The sequence below is a fragment of the Mauremys mutica genome, chromosome 4, assembly GCF_020497125.1.
Source record: "Mauremys mutica isolate MM-2020 ecotype Southern chromosome 4, ASM2049712v1, whole genome shotgun sequence".
Lineage (NCBI taxonomy): Eukaryota > Metazoa > Chordata > Testudines > Geoemydidae > Mauremys > Mauremys mutica.
The window spans coordinates 150,441,100-150,463,024 of NC_059075.1; the positions used below are offsets into that span (position 1 = coordinate 150,441,100).

The window sequence follows — 21,925 nt, forward strand, 5'->3', positions numbered from 1 at the left end:
GTGTCCCGGCCGAAGATTGGCTGATGTTAGCTGGCTGAGGATTGGCTGAGAGGTGAAAGAGGAGGAAGCCGACCCTCAAAGAGAGACATGCGCTAATTGGCCTAAGCCCGCTGAGCCGAAAAGGCTGTTTTTGATTGGCTGGAGATATTAAGATTCTTTCATAGCCCGGGAGAGATACATCGTGTGATTGGCTGGACAAAGACAACATCGCCGATTGGCTGATGAGCTCTCACCCGTAAAGTGACTCTTTCCCTGATTGGTTCCGGCCTCGATACCCTCTCTGATTGGCGGAGTGGGGGTTGCCGTGGCGACGTGTCCCGAGCATTAGCGGCAGCCGGCACCGCCGCAATGATGGGGCCGGGGGGCGGCCTGAAGCAGGTGAGCGGGGGCCGGCGGGGCGGGGCGGGGGCTACGCTGCTGCCATGGCAACCGCGCCACGAAGACCCGTCCGTGAGGTGGGGCCGCGGCCCTTCTATCATCTCATGAATATGCATGAGCTTCGTAACGCTTCCGCTGTCGGCTCATTAATATTAATTAACTCATGAATATGCGCTGGCTCGTTAACCACCCGCCGAGTGATTCATATGCGTCGGTTAATTAATATTCTTCGCCATCAATTTTCATAGCTAATGACTCACGTTAATGAGCTCGTTAACATTCACCCAATTAACATAGATCAGCTAATTAGTACGAGCCAGACAATTAACACGCACGGCCCAATCAATAGGCAACAGTATGTGCCGTCTAATTAACTCATTGGCTAATTAGCATGCGTGATTTAATTAATATGCACATGCTAAGTGGCATCAATTGCTCGACTAATTAGTATTCACCTGAAGTCAGTTCAACCCTCCATAGCCGCCCAGTTCTGATGGGAGACTCAGACGCTGCCGCGGAATCGACACCTCATGAATATTCATCAGCTCGTGATTGTAGCATCTGATTAGCATTTGAGGGTCATCCCTCTCCAGGGAAATAGCCCTCACTAGGTGAATGGAAGCAACCCCAGATGCAGCCGCTCATGAATATTTATGAGCATGTAAATATTCTCCACCGACTTGCAGAAATGCCCGTGACGATTTTGCAGATGAGCATCGCCTTGTAGATATTCATCACCCCGTCCATTGTGGACATTCGTTAACTCGCTGCAGGCTGCAGCTCCTCATTCATTTGCCACTTAGTCCCTGTACATGATCGGATTATTATCACCACAGCAGCCCCTGCCATGGACCAGGACCCCCTTGTGCTAGGGGCTGTATGTTATTTATTTGGTGTGTTACAGTAGCACCTAGAAGCCCCAGTCACAGCCCCGGAGGACCCCATTGTCCTAGGCACTGTAGAGAGACAGAACAGAGAGACAGTCCCTGCCCCGAAGAGCTGACAATCCCTGTGTAAAACAAGACACCAGATGGAGCCAGACAGACCAACAGGAGGGCACAAGGAAGCAATAGTAGCCAGCACAATTTGGCACACACCAGCAGCTAACCACCGACAGTGATTTAAATTTAAATCGACAGTGAGATCCAGCACAGGATCTAGTGCACAAGTACTTCCTTTGGGAAATTGCTCCGACACATTTTCACGGATCGTGGACACCAAGATCCAGGTCTATAAAACATTTGTTGTTCCAACACTCCTCTATGAATGCGAAACCTGGGTGACCTATCGACAGCACCTCAAGCGTCTGGAGAGGAACCACCAACAATGCCTCCGGAAGATCCTTTGCATCAAGTGGCAAGATCACCGCACTAATGCCAGCATCCTCGCCGAAACCAATGTCACCAGCATTGAAGCAATGATCCTCCTGCATCAACTTCACTGGGCTGGACATTGTATGCGGATGCCAGACTCTCACCTCCCAAAACAAGTCCTCTACTCTCAGCTCGCCCATGGTCAGAGATCCCGTGGTGATCAAAGGAAACGCTACAAAGATGCCCTGAAAGCGTATCTTAAGAAAATTGATGTGGACATCACAAATTGGGAGGAGCAAGCCACCAACCGACTCCAATGGTGCCATATCCTCCATCAGGCAGTGGCCCACTTTGAGGAGAAGTGCCTTGCCCTCAAAGTTGAAAAGAGAGAAGGAAGGAAAAAGAAAGAACTTTCTCCCAACAGGCAGCTGGCCTGCCACGAAATGTCTGTACCTACTGCGGGCGGATTCGCGGTTCTAGGATCGGACTCCTGAGTCATCTCAGGACCCATATGTAAATCCGTGGTAGAGATCAGCCTCGAATCGAGGAATCACCAATCAGTTTAATTGTCATCACTCATTAATAATAATTCAACATGACTATTTATGCCTTCATCACCTCCTTAATATGCATCATCTCCTGAATATTCATTGCCTCATTTACCTTGATCACGCTCTGAATATCCAAACCCAGCATTACCTAATTCAGTAAGATTTGTCACCTACTGAATTTCCACAGCTTTAAAAACACTCATCACTGCAGGTATGTCAATGCTACGGACACTATAATACACGGGTGGCCAACATACAGCACGTTTACCATTAAAGTGCAGCACCCAGAGCCCCACCCCCCTTCTTAACCTGCCAGATTTTTTTTCGGGGAGGAAGCTCAGGACCTCTGAGTTGCAGCACCCACTAAATGCAAGGTGGAACAGATTGTTTAGCATAAATAGAGCGGTGACACTCGGAGTACCTTTCTCTGACCTGAAGAAGAGCTCTGTGTAGCTTGAAAGCGTCTCTCTCTCACCAGCAGAAGTTGGACCAGTAAAAGATATTACCTCACCCACCTGGTCTCTCTAATATTCTGGGACTGACACACTTCCAACTACTCTGTATCCAATTAAAGATTCTGGAGCGCTTGGAAATTATTGAGGAAAAGCGCTAAGAAATTGGTGGTATTATTGTTATTATCAAAATAAAACATTTTGACATTGTCAAAAGTAGGCAGTTCCACATTATCGAAATGAAACGTTTTGATGGTTCCAAAGTGCAATTTTTCTAAATTTCCACAATAAATGTCAGCTTGTTGTTCCGATTCTGCACAAAACCAAATTTCAAAACGTCAGGAGGGAAATTCTGTTTTGTAATGTAGGTTCTTGTACATATGTAGACTGTACATGTAAACATGTCTCAGGAAAAGTCAGCATCCACAGCTGATTAATCATGGTCCTCACGAATATTAATCACATTGCTGATCACCTCATGAATATCCATCACCTCCTGCCAGCTGATTGTCTCCTCACTGATGTTGAGTACGTTGTTGGTTGGCTCATGATATTCCTCATTACACATGGGCAAATTGTCTCTTGGATTCTGATCATCTGATATTAATAAAACTATTGAGCACTTTTACTAACCCCTTAGGAACATCAACCAGCTAATTCTTATGGCCACTGGCCAGGCTACCCCTCTCAGGGTGGGGCATGTGGGACCTGTCATTCCCCCCATCCCAGTGTCTTGGCCCCATCCCATCCCCATCATATTCACTGACTCCCCACACCGCTCTCTCTTTCAGCCCCAGTGCCATGAAGCCAGGATCTGCATGTGGTGAGTAGCATCCATCCCCCTCCAAAGGAGGCACTCTGGGCACATCACTGTGTGGCTGTTACCCAGCCAGAGGCACCTTCATCTCAGCGCCAGGCAAGCCATCCCCGGGCAGCGTCTCAGCATGGCTCTTACCTACCTCCCCACCCCCGAGGCAGCTGCATCTCAGTGCCAAGCAAGCCACCCCATGTGGTGTTGCTGTGTGGCTGCTACCCGGCTGCCCAACGCAAGATGCAGCGTCTGATAGTTATGTCATGTGCATCTTATTGATTGCTCCCAAAAGGAGAACAAACAAGACAAAAGAACAAAAAAAGAAAGCAACGGGAAGGGCGAGGAAAGGAGAGCGCCACGTTGGTTTCCATCTGCTAGGAATTAATCAAAGGGGTCTAAAAAGTCAGACCAGATCTTTTCAAATTTGTCCGAGGTCCCTCTTCTCTGAAACGTTCCCGCTCTTTAGCTGCCTGGTTGGCCGAGGGGCCGTGCCAGGCTTCTGCTCTTCCATCTCGCCCCTGCACGTCGTTTGGCTCTGAGCACTGCTCTAGAGAACCAAGCTTCCCGGGAGCTGACGTGTTTCTCAGCTGATGGGATTTACCCCAAAGTTCAGTTCTGGGAAGGCCATTTAACCTCCTACCTACTTGTAGCCAAAGGGTTGTATGTTGGGACACAAGGATGGCGCTCCGTAGATCGCGTGTTGAATTTGTAATGGCTTGCAAGGCACTACCCCAGAGGTGGGCAAACTATGGCTGGCGGGCCACATCTGTCCTGCGAGGCCCTTGAGCTCCCAGCCGGGGAGGCTAGTCCCCAGCCCCTCCCCTATTCCCTCCCCCCACATCCTCAGCTCGCCATGCTGACAGCGCTCTGGGCAGCGGGGCTGCGAGAGCCTCCAGCCTGCCCCAGTGCTCTAGACTGCGCGGTGGTGTGGCTGGCTCCAGCTGCCAGTCCTTGTGCTGTGAGCGGCATGGTAAGGGAGTGGGGAGTAGGGGAGCTGGATAAGGGGCAGGGGGGCCTGGGGAGCCAGTCAGGGGACAGGGAGGAGCAGGAGGTGGTTGGATAGGTGTGGGGGTCCTGGGGGAGGGTTAGGGACAGGGGATCCCGGGAGGGGGCAGTCAGGGGACAAGGAGCAGGGGCGGTTCTGAGGGAGGCAGGAAATGTGAGGGGGCGGATGGGGGCAGGGGCCAGGCTGTTTGGGGAGGCACAGCCTTCCCTACTTGGCCTTCCATACAGTTTCGGAACCCCGATGTGGCCCTCAGGCCAAAAAGTTTGCCCACCCCTGCACTACCCCCTTGGCTGGGGTTCCAGGCCTGGCACAGGCAATGTAACTTAGGGACGGCCTTTTGGGCCAGGGTACATACCAGGCTACAGCTGGTCAGGTGAACCTATCTCCACATCAGTTCTGGAGTCTCTGGTGCACCCGGCACCTAGGACCAACTATGTCCTTAAACGCAGGTAACGGGAATGCCCTGGAGCTAGAGCAGGGAGGGGGTATTGTTGGTGCAGTACTTGGGAATGGCAGAACCGGCTCAGCTGGGAGACCCAAAGTATCTCCTGATCCTGCCATATTAATAGATGGTCTCTTGTCGATGTTCCCCAACGGGCTGTTGAGCCCATGCTGGGGCTTCAAATGATGCTCGTTCATGGCATTGGGGTCCCTCTCCCTGGTGCAGGAAGTACCTGGACGTTCACTCCATGGACCTCATCGACAAGGCGCAGACCACAGACGAGCTGAAGAGGTAACTGGTTTTAGGACTGAGGGAAGGCTCTGGGTCAGTGCCCCCCAGCCCTGGGGAGACACCCCCACCCTCTGCACCTAGGCTTGGGGTCTCCCCTATTATCCTTCCATGGTAGGGAGAGCACCCCCTACCAGCCCCCCTGTACTTTCAGGTCCCCCCATGGGCCCCCCACCCTGGAGGGGGCCCCTGGGTGGGGAGACACCCCACCCCTGCAGTCAGTGGTCCCCTCTCCACAGGGTGCTGGCAGAGCTGTTCCAGCTGCAGAGCTGGGAATCGGACCCACGGGCCGCCATCTTGCTGGATCTCTACTTCTACACGGTGCAGTTCAGCCGGGAGCACAACTTCACCCGGGAGCAAAGCTCTGCCTTCTTCGCCATCGTCAAAGACACCCACGAGGCCTGTGTGGGTAAGAGAGGGGGCTGAAGGGAGGCACCGGCCTCAGTGGGAGGAGGGAGTCAGGCAACGGTGGGGGGCCTGAAGAAAGGGGATGAGTCTCAGGGGAGGACCCTCCATGAGTTGGGATGGGCACAGGGAAGGGGAGGAGCCTGGAGGTTGGACGTGGCTGTGGGAGAGATGGTGGAGGTGGCCACGGGAAGGAAGGGGAGGAGCCTGGAAGACGGGGTGGTTGTTGGGGAGGAGCTTGCAGGATGGGTGTAGCCATGGGGGGTGCAGGTCCCTCACACTCATGTCTGCTCCCACAGAGACACCACTGCCCAATGTGGAGGAATGTTACCGCTACTTCACCGAGCTGCTCTTCTGCCACGCCGTGCGGGTGAGCCCCGGGGAGGGCCAGCCCCAGCCAGGGCCCCCAGCTGCTGCCAGCCCCCCCACGGCACGGCCCAGTTAGAGGGATGAGTCTGGGGTGGGGAGCCCCTGCCCATCACCTGCCTCACCCTCTCCTCTCCTCCCCCCCCAGCGACCTCCATTCAGCATCGACCTCTTCAGCCAGGAGCAGCTGGCACTCATGAGCGACTACGTGGTGAACACCTACTTCCGCCACTTCAAGCTGTACAAATACGCCTTCACACCCCAGGTATGGCGCCCCCTGGGGAATCCCATGGGGAGTGGCACCTCCAGTGTCAGCCACGCCCAGCACCTCCCAGGGTCCTGGCCTGCCCCACCACCCGCATGGGTTAGCTGCCCACAGGCTCCCTTCCCGAGACCTCCACCCACACGGGGCAGCTAGCAGGGGGCAGGCGTGCCCAGCCCTACACCTGCCTCAGCCCCTGCAGCTTCCAGGACTGCCCTGTTTTTTCACCTCGCAGGTCCGGCTGGACATATCGCTGTCCTACGTGGGAATGCCGGAGCCGGAGCCCACGGCCGAGCTGGGTGAGTGGCTGGTGCTCACTGAACCCCCAAAACTCTCGGCCACGTGGGTGAACTCAGGGGAGTTTACCCTCCTTCGTACCCATGGGAGGGGTTTGGTTGGGAGGTGCGGGGGGGGGAGATGATTGGGGCTTCTCCTTTCTACTGCTGACCAAGAGCAAGCCCTGGGGCCTTGGAGCCAAGGTGAAAATGCTCTAACAGGACGGCAATTCCCAGCCAGACACGGGCTTTTTGATCCCAACAGAGTGGGGCACCTGAGGGTGCTGGGCGGGACAAGCTCCCAGGCACCACAGAAGGGAGGAGAGGGCTTTAGGGGGCACAGGAAGGTGGAGCATCCAGCCGATGAAGCCAAGCCCCACCCTGATTAGCCAATGTCTTCACCCCCCAGCAGGAGAAGTGGCTGAGAGCGTGATGGTGCCTGTGCCCCCAGCGCAAGAGGAGGAAGCCGACAGTGGAACCACAGCCCCCAGGGAGAGTAAGAGACCACCGCTGCCTGGAGGAGTGAACAAGATACGGGGCCTTTCCCCTTGCGGGGCAAGCGGGGCCTCCAGGCAGGCCCCAGGGTGGGGATGGGGAATGGGACCCAGGCCTTTTCCTTCTAGGGGGCACCAGCCCTGCTCCAGCCCCAGCGTGGGGGAACTGGTTGGCTGCTCTCTTCACCCCACTCTCCTCTGCAGGCCCCAGGGCCCCGCTGCGGGAATACATCTCGGCTCAACTCTGCCAGGAGCTGGCCCAGCTGCGGCTGGAGGTGGAGGAGCGGCTACGGGCGAGCGAGGAGCAGTTCAACACCAAGCTGGCCCTGCTGGAGAAGGTGCCCAACTCCCCCAAGGGGGGCGGCCGGGGCCACCGGAAGTGAGGGGAGAGACGAGGGCAATAAAGGACTCCGATTCTACGGTGGTGCCGTGTCTCACTGCCCTGGGAAACTGCCCCCTGCTGGGGGGGAACCCCAGTCTCAAGGTCCCCCCTACGGCCCCTGCCCCAGGGGAGACGCCCCCAGGCCTGGGGCCCCTGCTGGGAGCATAGACGAAGGAAGGAGCCCCAGGCACTGTAGGGGTCACAATAGATTTTTATTCTAACGCAGAGGAAATCAGACTACAAGAAAAACATAAGAATTAACCAAGCTACATCAACAGGCTGAGCCCGGCGGGGAGGGGGGAGCATTTGGCCCCATCTCCCCCCGGATGCAATACTGAGCCAGTAAAAAGAATCCCAGGGCAGGGGAACGCGAGCTGCCCCTGCATCCTCGACGTACACACACAGCATGCCAGCCCCCTCCCCTGCCAGGGGACTCCCCCCTCCCTGCCAGACACACACGGGGTCCCTAAACCTCACCCAGGCAGGACTGTCCCTTCCTGTCCCAGAGATCCCGGACAAACCTGCACCAGGGCCCCCGCGCACTCCCAGGGGGGTGGGGGGTGTCCCTGGCTTGAAGTTCAGTGCAACCATCCCCCACTCGCGGTGCCCAAGCTATGGGGGGGCCACCCCAGGATCTCCCGCAGCCCAGCCTGGTCCCTGCCTCCTAGTGGAGGGGAGCAGTGGTGCTGCAGTGGTGCTCCGCCCCCTCGCCCTGGCCCAGCTCCGCCCCCTCGCCCTCGGCGCCCAGCAGGGCCAGCAGCAGGGCCTTGGGCAGGTTCTCGAAGAGGGCGGCGCGGTTCTGCTGCTCGCCCTTCTTCACCCAGTGGCCGTAGATGCGGAAGGCGCAGGCGTCGATGAGCTTGCGCACGCCCTTCAGCGCGTAGGGGTCGCGCAGCAGCAGCTCCCGCGTCACCGGCCGCGTGCGCACCCGGTAGCTGTTGAACATGCGGATGGAGGCCAGCACCGTCCACACCAGCACCTACCACGCAGGACAGACCATCAGCAGGGGGGTGGGGGTGCCTGGGAGAGACCATTATCCCAGTGGGTGGGGAACACGGGCAAGCCCAGTATCCCTGTCCCAGATGTGGGGGGAAATGGGGAAGCAGGAGAGACCATTAGCACAGGGCAGAGGGGGAGGCCAGGGGAGACCGTTTTCCCATTGCACGGGGAGGGAGGGGATGGCAGAGACCATTATCCTGCGGTGAGGAGGAGGAGAGGCCAGGTGGCAGAGGAGAGACCGTCATCCCCACCATTAAGGGGGGAGGAACATGCAGGAGAGGCCATTACCCCAGTGTGTGGGGGGGGGGGGGGAAGAGGACTATTCCAGCAAAGGGGAGAAGGGAAAAAGGAAGAGGGATTGGGGGAGTCACAAGAGCCCCTTAAAGCAGCACATGGAGGAGGGGGGCATATACCCTGAAGAGCCCAGCAAAGCCCATCAGCTCAGTGCAGTGGGGGGAGAGGGGGAACCTGAGAAAGCTGGGGAGAGGGAGAACCCAGGAGAGCTCAATGCAGGCGGGAAGGGGAGAGGGAGAACCCAGGAGAGCCCATTAGCTCAGTGCAGTGGGGGGAGAGGGAGAACCCAGGAGAGCTCAATGCAGGCGGGAAGGGGAGAGGGAGAACCCAGGAGAGCCCATTAGCTCAGTGCAGTGGGGGGAGAGGGAGAACCCAGGAGAGCCCATTAGCTCAGTGCAGTGGGGGGAGAGGGAGAACCCAGGAGAGCTCAATGCACGTTGTAGGGGAACCTGGGAAAGCCCATTAGCTCAGTGCAGGCTGGGAGGAGTTATTGGGGACACAGGAGCCCACTGACCCAGCGAGGGAGGGAGGTTCTTGCTGGAAGGGCCCATTACAGTGATGGGGAAAGCCCTGGAAGAGCCCCAGCTCATGGGGGGAAGGGGAGAAGGAGGTGACTCACCCTGAACCGGCGATAGGGGCTGAACAGCCGGACTGGGCGCCCCACGCAGCGTTCGAAGAAGGGATGCTGCAGGGCCTGCTCCGCTGTCAGCCGCTCCGACGGCTCCACACGCAGCAGCCGCGAGATCTGCAGGGACAGGAGGAGTCAGAGGGGCCTGAGCCACCAGACCACTGGGCGCCACGAGTGTGTGTGTGAAATTGTTCTATTCAGAGGGGGTGAGGAGAGGCTGATTGATTTGGGGGGTTGCGACTGCAGGAGGAGACTGATCCAATCTGGGATGGGGGAGAGGGGGTTCCTGCTCTCACCAGGTCCTTGACAGTGTCGGAGCGGTCATCCCACTCCGGAGAGCTGAACTGGTAGTGCCCCTCCATGATCATGCGCAGCATCAGCATCTGCTTGCGGTGCCAGAACGGGGGCGAGCCGGCCAGCAGGGAGAAGAAGATCACGCCACATGCCCACCTGCGGGGAGGAAAGGTGGGGGGGAGGTCACGCTGTGGTTCCGTGAGCCAGACCTAGGGCACGGAGAGCCACTGGGAGGGGGACAAATAGACAGGGAAAGATGGACAGACACAGACCAACGGGTGGGGATGGATGGACAGGTGGATCCTTGGCCTGGAACCATGGACACTACTCAGCCATCGCAACTCTGCAGGGAGGGGTCAGAGGGTGGAGCCAGGAACGGGGTGTGGGGGGGGGATCATCAGCAAGAGGGGCCAATGGCCACTGTGTGGGGAGCTAGGACCTTCCCCCCACCAGCTGGCAGACAGGGCCACATCCCCCGCACGCTCTCAGGCCAGACCCATCACTTGCCAGGTGGGACCATGTGGACATGGCTGGAACACAGACACAATGGGGTGGGAGGGGTTAAGTCATTCCAGCTGGACCCATCAGGGTGCTGGTGCTGGGTGTGGGCGGGGGGGCCAGGAAGCCGCTAGCCAGGGAAATGGTCAGGATCCCCACCCCACCCCTCCTGCACACAGGGTGGGTGGCCAGCAGGGACACGTGGGGGTGTCTAAGAGCCATGATGGGAACTGAGGTCTATGGGGCAAGCCCACCCACTCCCCACCACCCCTTTCCCCCCAGAATGAGTCACCCCGCCCCAAATGAGCCCTTCTCCCCACAGCCCAGCAGTGGCTGCTGGAACAGGGACTCACAGGTCCACTTCCTGGCCGTAGCCCGGGTGCGTCTCATCCATGGAGCACTTGAGGATCTCTGGGGCTAGGTACCCAGGGGTCCCGCACAGCTCTGGTGTGGGGGAGGGGGGAGAGAGACACCCAGGCATGAGTGAGCAGGGACCAATAGTGCCCTCCAACTCCCTCCCGGATCAGCCCCACGGATCAGCCAGTCCTTGCCCCCCTCCCCCGCCACTGAAGCAGTCCCCAGCAACCCCCCTCCCACCCAGCCATGTCCTCCCTTCCCCCAACCCTGGATCGCCCCCACATCCAGCCAGCACCCCAGACTGGAGTGTGTGGAGTGCCCCCCACCCATCAGTCAGCCCCTTGGCCTCTCCCCTCTCTACACCCCCTGGATTGACCCAGCTAGCTCAGCCCTCCCACTGACCACAGATCAGCTTGGCCTCCCCCCAGACCCCTCCCGCCCAGCCAGCTCTGACCCCGCAGTTTCTGCCCTGGCTCCAGCCGGCAGGAGAAGCCGAAGTCGGAGAGTTTTATATTGAGCTGATCGTCCATGAGGATGTTCTCGGGCTTCAGGTCACGGTGGATGATGTGGCTGGCGTGCAAGTAGGTCACCGCCTCCAGCAGCGCTCGCATGATGCACCTGGAGGGCATGGGGGTGGGGTGGGGGTGGGGGGAACAGATCACGCCTGCAGCCACCGCCTCGCCCAACAGAGGGCGCTGTGGGGAGCAGGGCAGGAGCGCTGACTGTGGGGGAGCTCCCGGCTGCTCCAGCCCCAGCTTCCGCCAGCAGGGGGTGCTGTACAGTACCTGGTCTCCTTCTCACTCAGGGTCACTTTCTCCGTCAGGTAGTCAAAGAGCTCCCCACGCCGCATCCTGGGGAGAGAAGGGGGCTGTCAGCCAGCTGGGAGGTGGGCGGGGGGGGCGGAATTGGCCCTGGTGGGGCGACAGGAAGACTGGGAGCGATCAGCCCTGGTGGGGTGGGTGGAAATTGTTCCAGGGAGCAGATGGAGTAGGAGGGAGCCCAGGCAGGCAGTACAGGAACTGGGGGCACCACTTCTCCTGATCCATGGGTACAGGCCGCCCCATACCACAGCAACCCTGAGGTCTGCAGGAGGCTGGCTGGCTCCATTCCTGGCGTGAGAGCCCCAGGGCATGGGGGGGCCCTGCAGGCAGAGAGGGCAGACGTGAGCGTACCAGGGGGCCCCTGCGATGCGGCAAACCCCTGCAGGGGGGTGGTCACTCATGGCAAGGTCCTTGTGGGAGAAGTGGGGGCTGGGTGCAGGGATCTCATACTCACAGATCAAACACCAGGAACATGAATGTGGACGACTCGTAGGAATCGATCAGTGTGACTGTGGGGAGAGAGAGGAGTGAGAGGATGGGGGATACAGCGGCGCACTCCTTGTGTCGGGGTGGGACTTCCTGCCAGAGGGGTGCCCAAGAGATTGGGGGGGGGGGTCACTAGGTATATAAGCACTGCAAACAAGGTGTGTTCTTAACTGGGGTTAAACTAGCAGTGAAGACACCGTGACTTGGGTTAGCAGGGGGAAGTTGACTCCAGCCGTCTAGACTTCAAAGCACCGCTGGCTGGAAACGGACAGGGAGAGGTTAACCTCGGTTTGTTTTCTGTCTGCTTATCTCGGGTCAGGGAAACGGAAACAGTAAAGCATCAAAATGAGCAACGGCGAAACAACTGCAAAGCCAGAGCTGGCCAGCCTGGAAGCCGAAGAAAGTGACAGAGAACGTGAGCAAACAACAAGCAGAGCTGAGAATCGAGGCAAAGGAAGATGCCTATTGCCAAGTCCTAGAAGAGACTCAGCTTAGATCCCCATGGTGCAGGCTGTGGGATCCCCAGGAGGGGTATCTGATGAGGAGGGGAATGTAGCTGAAACAGTCATTAAAAAAGTTACACCACCAGACCTGTGGGTTCTACTTCTGGTTCAAGTTGCAGTGGGGGAGGTTTAGGTTGAATATTAGGAAAAACTATTTCACTAGGAGGGTGGTGAAATACTGGAATGGGTTACCTAGGAGGGTGGTGGAATCTCCATCCTTAGAGGTTTTTAAGGTCAGGGTTGACAAAGCCCTGGCTGGGATGATTTAGTTGGGGTTGGTCCTGCTTTGAGCAGGGGGTTGGACTAGATGACCTCCTGAGGTCCCTTCCAACCCTGATATTCTATGACTCATTGAACAGCTGAATGTCAAACTGACTCTCCCCTGTAAAGCATCAATATCTGCAGTGCATTACCACCAGTTGAAAGGGCAGAGGTGTTGTCTGTGTTGCAAGAACACAAAGAAGTGTTTTCTCATGAGCCGGGGAAGACACACTCGCTAACTCATAAGATCATTACAGAATGACCACAGTCACCTCCCAGCAGACCCTACAGGGCCACCGGCAAGATGCAGGAACAAATTTGAACAGCAATACAAAACATGTTAGACCTGGGAGTAATTAAAGAGCCTGACAGCTCTTGGGCGTCACTTGTGGTCTTGATCTCTAAGAAATACAACACTGTATGGTTTTGTGTTGATTATAGAAAACTCAGTGGTGTTACAGTACCAGCTGTGTATCCCTAGACTTGATATAATGCACATTTTAAGCAAAGCTAAATATCTCCACTCTTTTGATTTAACTTGAGGTTACTGGCAGATTCCTTTAGATAAAGGTGCTCAGGAAAAAAAAAAAATCTACTTTCATCACAAATATGGGACTCTGAGTTCATAATGGCATCTTAGGGCGTAAAATTTACTTGGGCATAAGCTTTCATGGGCTATAAGCCACTTCATCAGATGCACAGAGTGGAAAATACAGTAGGCCAGTATAAATACACAGCACATGAAAAGATGGGAGTTGCCTTACCGATGGGGGGTGGGGTCAGTGCTAACAAGGCCAATTCAATTAGGGTGGATGTGGCTCATTTCCAACAGTTGACAAGGTGTGAGTATCAACAGAGGGAAAATTATTTTTTGTAGTGACCCAGCCACTCCCAGTCTTTATTCAGGTCTAATTTGATGGTGTCCAGTTTGCAAATTAATTCCAGTTCTGCAGTTTTCGTTGGAGTCTGTTTTTGAAGGTTTTTTTGTTGAAGAATGGCCACTTTTAAGTCTGTTATTGAGTGACCAGGGAGATTGAAGTGTTCTCCGACTGGTTTTTGAATGTTACAATTCTTGACGTCTGATTTGTGTCCATTTATTCTTTTGCATAGAGACTGTCCGGTTTGGCCAATGTACACGGCAGGGTGGCGTTGCTGGCACATGATGGCATATATCATATAACAACCTGAGTTCATAATGTTACCATTTGGGTTGATTAATGCTGGAACCAACTTTCAGAGGCTGGTCAACCAAGTGTTAACATAGGCCCTTGCAGAGTTCTGCAAAGCATTTAAGGCCATCACAGTGTTGAGCAACGCTTAGGCTGATCACAAAAAAAACTCTCGGCAGTTGTGCTGTCAAAGCTCAGAGTCAGGCCTAACCGTAAAAGCCTCTAAGTGTAAAACTGGAGCAGCCAAAGTTCCTTATTTAGAACACTGGGTAGGGGGAAGGTCACATATCCCATGAGCTCTTAAAAGCTGAAGCCACTGGAAACTGGCCTGTACCTCAAACCAAAAAACAGGCCCAAGCTTTCATAGGTCTGGTAAACTATTCCTTGAGGTTGGGGCCCGGGTTCAGCGCCATTGTATCTCAATCCCAGACCTGTGTAAAAACCAATAAACCTAACGCAGTCGTGTGGACGAAGGCCCGTCAAGAGAGCTTTGATAAGGTGAAGAAAATCTTGTCCGAAAAAGCCTGTTCTAGCTAGTCCAGATTTTGATCAAAATGTTTGAACTCTGTACAGGTGCATCAGACACTGGTCTAGGCTCTGTGCTGATCCAGATGGGGGAAAAAGACACCACCACACACCCCATCACCTTCTTCAGCAAACAATTGACACCCACCAACAAAATTATTCTGTCATGGAAAAAAAAAAACATTATGCTACAGTGTAGGCCCTTAATTGCTTGACTGCCTATCTCATTAACAGAAAATTCAGGGTACTGATGGATCATTCACCATTAATCTGGTTAAAAAAAAAGAAAGGCTCAATTTCCAAGCTTCTATGCTGGAGTCTTATACTCCAAAAATTTGATATGGAAATTGTACCTATAAAGGGAAAGGAAAAAATGGTGGAAGATCCCCTATCCAGGAAAGAGGGCCCTCACCTGCTGCCTCCAGGTCAGCCAGTGGCTAATCTTACTGCAGCGCTGTAGAGGGGGAGGCGTGACAGAACATACTTCTGTATTCACACCCTATTGTCATAATCTTTGTAAAAAGTACACCCTGTAAGGGATAATCTGAAAACTCGTAATTTGCTAATCATTGTCGTCCTGATAAAATGTGTGTGGAAATATTGTATGTGAAGTTAAGGGGGGGGAGGGATAGCTCAGTGGTTTGAGCATTAACCTGCTAAACCCAGGGTTGTGAGCTCAATCCTTGAGGGGACCATTTAGGGATCTGGAGCAAAAATCTGTCTGGGGATTGGTCCTGCTTTAAGCAGGGGGGTGGACTAGATACCTCCTGAGGTCCCTTCCCACCCTGATATTCTAAGTTATAACATTCCTCTGTATGGCGTTATTAACACATGTTCCAAACCAAGGTTGGCAAACAGGTCTATCACTAACAAAGGAAAGGGTGCTCTGCTTAATTTGCATTTAAGCAGTAAACAGAGTCATCAAGCAGGAAGGGAAACAAACAAAGCTCAAACAGGTGAAAAAAAGCAGCAGGGAGCATCCTTCCACTTTCTGTCTCTTGGAACCAAGCTTGAAATGTTTTTCAAGAGCAACTGAAACTACAAACGGAGGGACAAACACCCCAAGACACACCTCTCTCTCTCTCTCTGCCCATCAATTCTCTGCACCTAAAGGGACAAAGGAAGCAGCCATTGGACTGCAGAAGGGGTCCTAAGCTAAGAAGTCTGGTCAAACTGCTGAGCGCACGTGGTCAGAAAACAAACTGTTAAATTCAAAGCAAGGTTAAATTAGGCACCAGTTGCATTTTATCTTTATTTTTCTTGTAACCATTTCTGACTTTTATGCCTCATTACTTGTACTCTCTTAAAAACAACAACAAGTTTAATAAGTACAAAGAGAGATTTTATCTAATCCAGTATGTTTAAAGTGAAGTATCTGGGAAACTCCACTGGGGTGGCAAGTTGTGTGCATTATTCCTATTAAAGAAACAATGGACTTAATGTAACTTTTATTGTCCAGGAGGGGGTTGGGCACAATAGAACATACATTTCTGGGGGCGGGAGGGAAATCTTAAAACTGGGGGTGTGTTGGGGGTCACCCTGCAGTATAACCTAGGTTGGTGAGAGCGAGAGTGTAACCCAGGTGTGTCTGCAGCTGCACACAGACACACAGGGTGTGACTTGCATGCTGTTTGTGAGCAGCCCAGGTGGCAGGCACTTCAGCAAGGTTGCAGGCAGGAGGGACACGGCTGTTCATTAGTCTGGACTGCATCCTGGTGTGTGACAGGGGGTAGTACCAGGGGTGGGACTTCCTGTCATAGGGGTGCCCAGGAAATCTGGAGGGTGTCACTGGGTTGGGAGGCACAGCGAAAAGGCATGTTCTTCACTGGGGTTAAACTAGCAGTGAAGACACACTGACTTGGGTTAGCAGGGGGAAAATCAACTCCAGTCCTCTAGGCTTCACCCTGAGCCGTTAAATCTTCACCTCTACTTCACAGCTCCCTGCGTGCAAGCAGCGATGTGTGTTTCACTACAGTCAAATGTACAGCTGGGAACAAAGAATGTTGGCCATACTACAGGATGGATGACTCCGTCCTGAGAAGCAAGTGACTCTGAAAAAGATTTGGGGGCCCATGATGGATAATCAGCTGATCATGAGCTCCCACTGCGATCCAGCAGTGAACGGTCTAACACGATCCAACGGCTGGAAACTGAAGCTAGGTAAATTCAGCTCAGAATTAAAGCGGACATGAGTAACAGTGAGCATAATTCACCATTAGAACGAATCACCAAGGTTCGCGGGGGATTCGCCGTCACTGGCAAATTTAAAATCATGACTGGATGTTTTCTTTTAAAACACCCACTCTGCTCCATAAGGAATAACTCAGGGAAACTCTCTGGCCTGTGTTATACAAGAGATCAGACTAGATCATCCCAATGGTCCATTCTAGCTTTGGAATCCATGAACTCAAGACCACCCATTTTTTGCAGTGTAAACATACCCACTTACTGACATGGGGTGTCCCGGGGGGACGGAGGGTGTCACTCACTGATGTAGGGGTGCCCTGCCACCTGACGCAGGATGGCAATCTCCTTGCCCGTGGAGGTCCGCACCTCCTCCAGTTGCTGCGGGGTCATGCGCTCCGAGGTCACCTCGATGATCTTCACCGCAAACTCCTGCCCCGTCTGCTTGTGCACACAACGTCGCACCACGCTGCTCACGCCCCTGCCATGGAGACCAACCGACACCACCGTGAGACAGACAGACACCCACAGCCCTCCACTCCCTGTCTATTCATACGTTCTCAGTCCAGACGGAACCACTGTGACCATCTAGTTCCAATGGCTAATAACTTTCACTATTAAATGTTTACAAATTCAGACTACAAACAAGATGTAGAGTTTCGACTTCCAGCCGTTGGATTGTGTTAGACTGGGGTGGGCAAACTACGGCCCAGGGGCCACATCCAGCCCTTCAGATGTTTGAATCCAGCCCTCGAGATCCAGCTGGGGAGTGGGATCGGGGGCTTCCCTTGCTCTATGCGTGCCATGACTCCGCGCAGCTCCCAGGAGCAGCAGCATGTCCCCGCTCCGGCTCCTACATGTCGCCCAGCCAGGGGGCTTCACACACTGCCCCTGCCCCAAGTGCCGCCTCCGCAGCTCCCATTGCCCAGGAACCATAGCCAACGGGAGCTGCAGGGGCAGCGCCTGCGGATGGAGCAGCGGGCAAAGCCGCTTGGCCATGTTTCTGTGTAGGAGTCAGAGAGGGGACACGCCGCTGCTTCTGGGAGATGCTTGAGGTAAGCACCGTCCGAAGCCTGCACCCCTGACCCCCTCCCACGCCGCAACCCTGATCCCCTCCTGCCCTCTGAACCCCTCGGTCCAAGCCCGGAGCACACTCCTGCACCCCCAACCCCTCATCCCCAGCCCCACCCCGGAGCCTGCACCCCCAGCCAGAGTCTACAGCCCCCCCCAACCCCAACCCCCTACCCCAGCCCAGAGCCCCCTCCCGCACCCTGAACTCCTCATTTCTGGCCCCACCCCAGAGCCTGCATCCCCAGCCGGAGCCCTCGCCCCCTCCCCACAACCCAACCCCCAATTTTGTGAGCATTCATGGCCCGCCACACAATTTCCATACCCAGATGTGGCCCTCGGGCCAAAAACTTTGCCCACCCCTGTGTCAGACCTTTCTCTGCTAGGCTGAAGAGCCCATCATCAGATTTTGTTCCCCCTACAGATACTTATAAACTGTGATCAAGTCACCCCCAACCTTCTCTTTCTTAAGCTAAATAGATTGAGCTCCCTGAGACTATCACTATTAGGCAGGTTTTCCAACCCTTTGATCATTCTTGTGGATCTTCTCTAACCTCTCCAGTTTATCAGCATCACCTGTTCGCCCACCTGCCACAGCCAGACTGACACCCCAGTGAGACAGACAGACTGACACCCACAGACCCCTCTCCCCCTGCCCCCACACCTCGCTGCTCACGCCCTGCCATGGACAGATGTAGCTGCCCATCCAGATGCACACAGAGCCCCGCCCCAAAAAACCCTCCTCCAGAGCAGGGAGCGAGACCCTTCCAAGGCCCACCTGCCAATGACTTCCTTGGGGTCATACTTCTGGTAGAACTCCTTGGCGCCGGCCCAGTCGGGCAGCTCATCGTCTAGCCCCACGCCTCGGGTCATGCTGGCCAGCTCGCCAGGAGCCGGGCTCCAGGACCCCTGCACCTGCTGGGGGAAAGAAGAGTCAGACAGCAAGTGGGGAGGGAGCAGTGATCTGTCCCATAGAGACACAACCCCACACACACCACCTTCCCCTGCAGCATGGGAGACCCCAAGCGCAGCCAGCTGACCCCACTCCCTCCCCCAGCCAACCCACTTCACCTCCCCCAGTTCCCCACTTCTCTTGCCCAGCATTATTCCAGCTCACCCACCCCCTTTCCCTCTCCTGTCCGGGCAACCAGCCAGACCACCCACCTCCTCGCATCCCTCCCAGGGCAGCCCCACCCATGTGCCTCCTCCCACAGAGTGCCCCCTCCCCTCCATCCTAACCTCCTCCCACAGAGCACCGGCTCCTGACTTACGTGCCTCCCCCCAGCCATCTGCCCCCCTCACAACACCCCCTCCCCCAGCCAGCCAGCCAGCCCCCCTTTCATTGTACCCTGTTCCCAGCCCCCAGGCTTGGGGTGATCAGACCTCAGCAAGAGCCACTTTGGGGAGGAGCCATCTTGGAAGGGTCTGGTCAGGAGCTGGAGGGCAGGGGGAGCTTCGGGTGGGATGGAGCAGGAGGAGAAGGGCGAGGGAGCTAAGCCAGGCCAGAGTGGCCTGGGCAGCAAGGGCAGGCTGGGTGGCAGCCGGGGTCTCCCCTCACCAAGGGGCCAGCTGACAAGGCCAGGCGGGGCAGTGATGCTGAGTGAACAAGGGGGGAATGCGCAGGGTGCAGCCAGCCAAGCTGGGGATCCCACCCACCGCAGCCACTGACCGGGTCAGCCAGCGCCCACCACAGGGTGGCCAGATCCTGAACAGGGGGCCCCCCGGGGCATCCCCCTCCTCCCCATATTTGCCCCCTTCTCCAGTTCCCCCCACGGGGCATCCCCCTCCCCCCTATGCACCCCCCTCCAGCTTCCCCCCCACGGGGCATCCCCCTCCCCCCCATGCGCCCCCCTCCAGCTTCCCCCCGACGGGGCATCCCCCTCCCCCCTATGCACCCCCCTCTAGCTTCCCCCCCACGGGGCATCCCCCTCCCCCCATGCACCCCCCTCCAGCTTCCCCCCCACGGGGCATCCCCCTCCCCCCTATGCACCCCCCTCCAGCTTCCCCCCCACGGGGCATCCCCCTCCCCCCATGCGTCCCCCTCCAGCTTCCCCCCGACGGGGCATCCCCCTCCCCCCTATGCGCCCCCCTCCAGCTTCCCCCCCACGGGGCATCCCCCTCCCCCCATGCGCCCCCCTCCAGCTTCCCCCCGACGGGGCATCCCCCTCCCCCCCATGCGCCCCCCTCCAGCTTCCCCCCCCCCCACGGGGCATCCAGCTTCCCCCCATGTTCGTCCCCTCCTCCAGTTCCCCCCCCCTCCAGCTTCCCCCTCCCCCCATGTACGTCCCCTCCCCCACGTGCCCGCCCCCGGGACCTGCGCTCCCAACACTCACCCGGCACCCCGGTTTCGAACCGGATTCCCAGCCCCGCCCCCGACGCCTGCCCCGATTGGCCCGCACTATCCCCGCCCCCCTTTCCACCCCACATGGGAGGAGAGAGAAGGCGGCCAATCAGCAGGCGGGAAGAGCGAGTCGCGAGCCGGGTGTCATGAGCCGGGGAGCCAATAAGAGGCGGAGCTAAGAATTAAGCTGCAGCCTGATAGGCTAATCAAGCTGCGGGGTGGGGCCAGATGTGGTGAATGGCGGGCTGCCGGACCAGTAAGAGTCCAAGGCGGGGTTTGAACCTGAGTGAGGGCTCAATTGACCAATCATCAACGGGAATGCGGAGCAGCACGATTGACAAACCAAGCAGCCAGTCAGCCGAGGATGGGGGCGGGTAGTTCCTTATGGCTAACCAATCAAGAGCCAAGAGAGGGCCGGGCAGCGGGGAAGAGTGGGCAGCTTCCTGGTTCAGCAAAGGGTCAGTCAGGTGACCTCTGACCCCAGAGGCAGGGTTAGGGGCCCTCACGCCAAGGGCCCCCCTATCCCCGCAACCTGGTCACATCACCTGACCGGTGCCCTGGGGTGTCACATGGCAAATGCTGCCCCCAGCTGACCCCGCGGTGCCCCCAGGTCACGTGACGGCTCAGCCCCCCCCCCCATGGCCCTTGTGACACGGGCCTTGGGCCGGGCTGGGGGCGCTGCAGTGGGGGGCTGCCCTGGGCGCGTCCTGGCCTCGAGGCCCCGTAGAGCCCAGGGCGGCGACTGTCACCCCAGCCCCCCCGCGCTGAGCCCAGCCCCTAAAGCATCTGGGCTGGATGTGAGCGGGGCGGGGGGCCCGTATCGCTCTCCCCAGTGCGCCCGAGTCACCTCCCTGCTCCTCCCATCCACAGCTCGCATCAGCCCCTGGTTGCCCCCGCGCCGCGCCGGGCGCTCTGACCCCTAGATCCTTTTCAGTGTCGCTGCTGCCCTGGCTACAGCCCCCCATTCGCGTGCTCTGGCCTGCGTGTCTCGGTCCCAGCGGTATAGCTCTGCATTTGGTTGTGTTAGTGTAACCCACACACCTCCAGGGTGTGGTGCTCTGTCCCATCTAGCAGCACAGAGAGAGAGAGAGAGAAAATGAGTCTGCTCTATAGCCAGTTGGCTTTTACCTCATGCGGTAGAGAATCAGAATATCAGGGTTGGAAGGGACCTCAGGAGGTCATCTAGTCCAACCCCCTGCTCAAAGCAGGACCAGTCGCCAGCTAAATCAGAGGCTTGTGCACTAAGCTCCAGAGCTCCCAGGTTCAATCCCGCCTACTGACGACCGGGGTCTGTCGGCGTTACATTAGGACCTGTTTTGTTTGAATGGGCCCAGCTTACTCTGACCCAGAGGTCCCTTAGCACCAACTGACGGATGACATAAGTGATGCACAGAGGTTTACAGGCACCCCCTGGAGCTGGTATATGCATAATAATTCACCAGTGGAGGGGCATGTGAGGTCTCCACTGAGCCAGTATGCTGCTAATCAGCTAATCTTTGCAAAATGATAATAATATTTAAGAAGTTACGTTTCTGTACCGAACATTGTGGTCTTCATGTGTGTAGGTTAAAACAGGTCAACTGAAGGTGGAGGTGCTTATCTCTCCCTGGCTGACCATCGTGTATTGTGTGTCTTACAATGTAAATCTATCGGCGGCATCAGGAGCCACCAGCTAATCAAGACTTCAAAGTCAACAAGAGATCACAAAATCTACAGGAAGCAGCACCACACAATAGGAAGAGTTGTCCTGTTTATGACTAAGATCAAAGCATTAGTCTGGTATATCAGGAGGAGCATGCAGAGAGCAGGGCCGGCTCTAGACCCCAGCGCGGCAAGCACGCGCGTGGGGCGGCCCTTTCCCGGGGGGGCGGCAGGCTGGGCCGGTGGACCTGCCGCAGTCATGCCTGCGGGAGGTCCACCGGAGCCCCGGGACGACCGGACCTGCCGCAGGCATGACTGCGGAGGGGGCGCTCGTCCCGCGGCTCCAGTGGACCTCCCGCAGGCATGACTGCGGACGGTTCGCTGGTCCCGCGGCTTGGCTGGACCTCCCGCAGGCATACCTGCGGCAGCTC

General features: G+C 56.5%; 2 protein-coding genes across 9 annotated transcripts; one reads left to right on the forward strand and one right to left on the reverse strand.

The window, feature by feature from the left end:
• Nucleotides 1-92: 92 nt before the first annotated feature.
• On the forward strand, nt 93-7,449 carry CFAP119 (cilia and flagella associated protein 119). Of its 4 annotated transcripts, none has more exons than XM_045013115.1 (9): nt 98-378; nt 3,486-3,517; nt 5,179-5,244; nt 5,481-5,650; nt 5,946-6,016; nt 6,161-6,277; nt 6,510-6,573; nt 6,962-7,045; nt 7,248-7,449. In XM_045013115.1, the coding sequence occupies exons 1-9, from the start codon at nt 349-351 to the stop codon at nt 7,424-7,426; spliced, it is 813 nt and encodes a 270-aa protein (XP_044869050.1). In that variant the 5' UTR covers nt 98-348; the 3' UTR covers nt 7,427-7,449. The 4 variants fall into 4 exon arrangements, with proteins under 4 accessions (XP_044869051.1, XP_044869050.1, XP_044869049.1 ...); XM_045013114.1 differs by having other exon boundaries at nt 99-378; nt 6,959-7,045; XM_045013116.1 differs by lacking the exon at nt 5,179-5,244 and having other exon boundaries at nt 93-378; nt 6,959-7,045.
• Nucleotides 7,450-7,618: 169 nt separating this feature from the next.
• Nucleotides 7,619-19,982, reverse strand: PHKG2 (phosphorylase kinase catalytic subunit gamma 2). 5 transcript variants are annotated; one of them, XM_045013078.1, is made up of 10 exons: nt 19,846-19,982; nt 18,291-18,430; nt 16,750-16,925; nt 11,771-11,825; nt 11,281-11,346; nt 10,950-11,113; nt 10,492-10,582; nt 9,643-9,796; nt 9,338-9,463; nt 7,619-8,404 (listed from the first exon to the last, which is right to left on the reverse strand). In XM_045013078.1, the coding sequence occupies exons 2-10, from the start codon at nt 18,383-18,385 to the stop codon at nt 8,090-8,092; spliced, it is 1,242 nt and encodes a 413-aa protein (XP_044869013.1). In that variant the 5' UTR covers nt 18,386-18,430; nt 19,846-19,982; the 3' UTR covers nt 7,619-8,089. The 5 variants fall into 5 exon arrangements, with proteins under 5 accessions (XP_044869013.1, XP_044869016.1, XP_044869015.1 ...); XM_045013081.1 differs by having other exon boundaries at nt 18,291-18,427; nt 19,846-19,880; XM_045013080.1 differs by lacking the exon at nt 19,846-19,982 and adding an exon at nt 18,896-19,236 and having other exon boundaries at nt 18,291-18,427.
• Between the last annotated feature and the right edge of the window lie 1,943 nt (nt 19,983-21,925).

What these genes read in the sequence shown, in the direction of transcription:
- CFAP119 (XM_045013114.1), top strand. Translation starts at nt 349, where the DNA reads ATGATGGGGCCGGGGGGCGGCCTGAAGCAG. An exon ending in CACCCACGAGGCCTGTGTGG is followed by an intron (nt 5,651 to 5,945) that starts GTAAGAGAGGGG and finishes CTGCTCCCACAG; the next exon opens with AGACACCACTGCCCAATGTG. An exon ending in TCTTCTGCCACGCCGTGCGG is followed by an intron (nt 6,017 to 6,160) that starts GTGAGCCCCGGG and finishes CTCCCCCCCCAG; the next exon opens with CGACCTCCATTCAGCATCGA.
- PHKG2 (XM_045013078.1), bottom strand. Translation starts at nt 18,385, where the DNA reads ATGACCCGAGGCGTGGGGCTAGACGATGAGCTGCCCGACTGGGCCGGC. An exon ending in TACGGCCAGGAAGTGGACCT is followed by an intron (nt 9,797 to 10,491) that starts GTGAGTCCCTGT and finishes TCCTCCCCGCAG; the next exon opens with GTGGGCATGTGGCGTGATCT. An exon ending in CCGACACTGTCAAGGACCTG is followed by an intron (nt 9,464 to 9,642) that starts GTGAGAGCAGGA and finishes CTGTCCCTGCAG; the next exon opens with ATCTCGCGGCTGCTGCGTGT.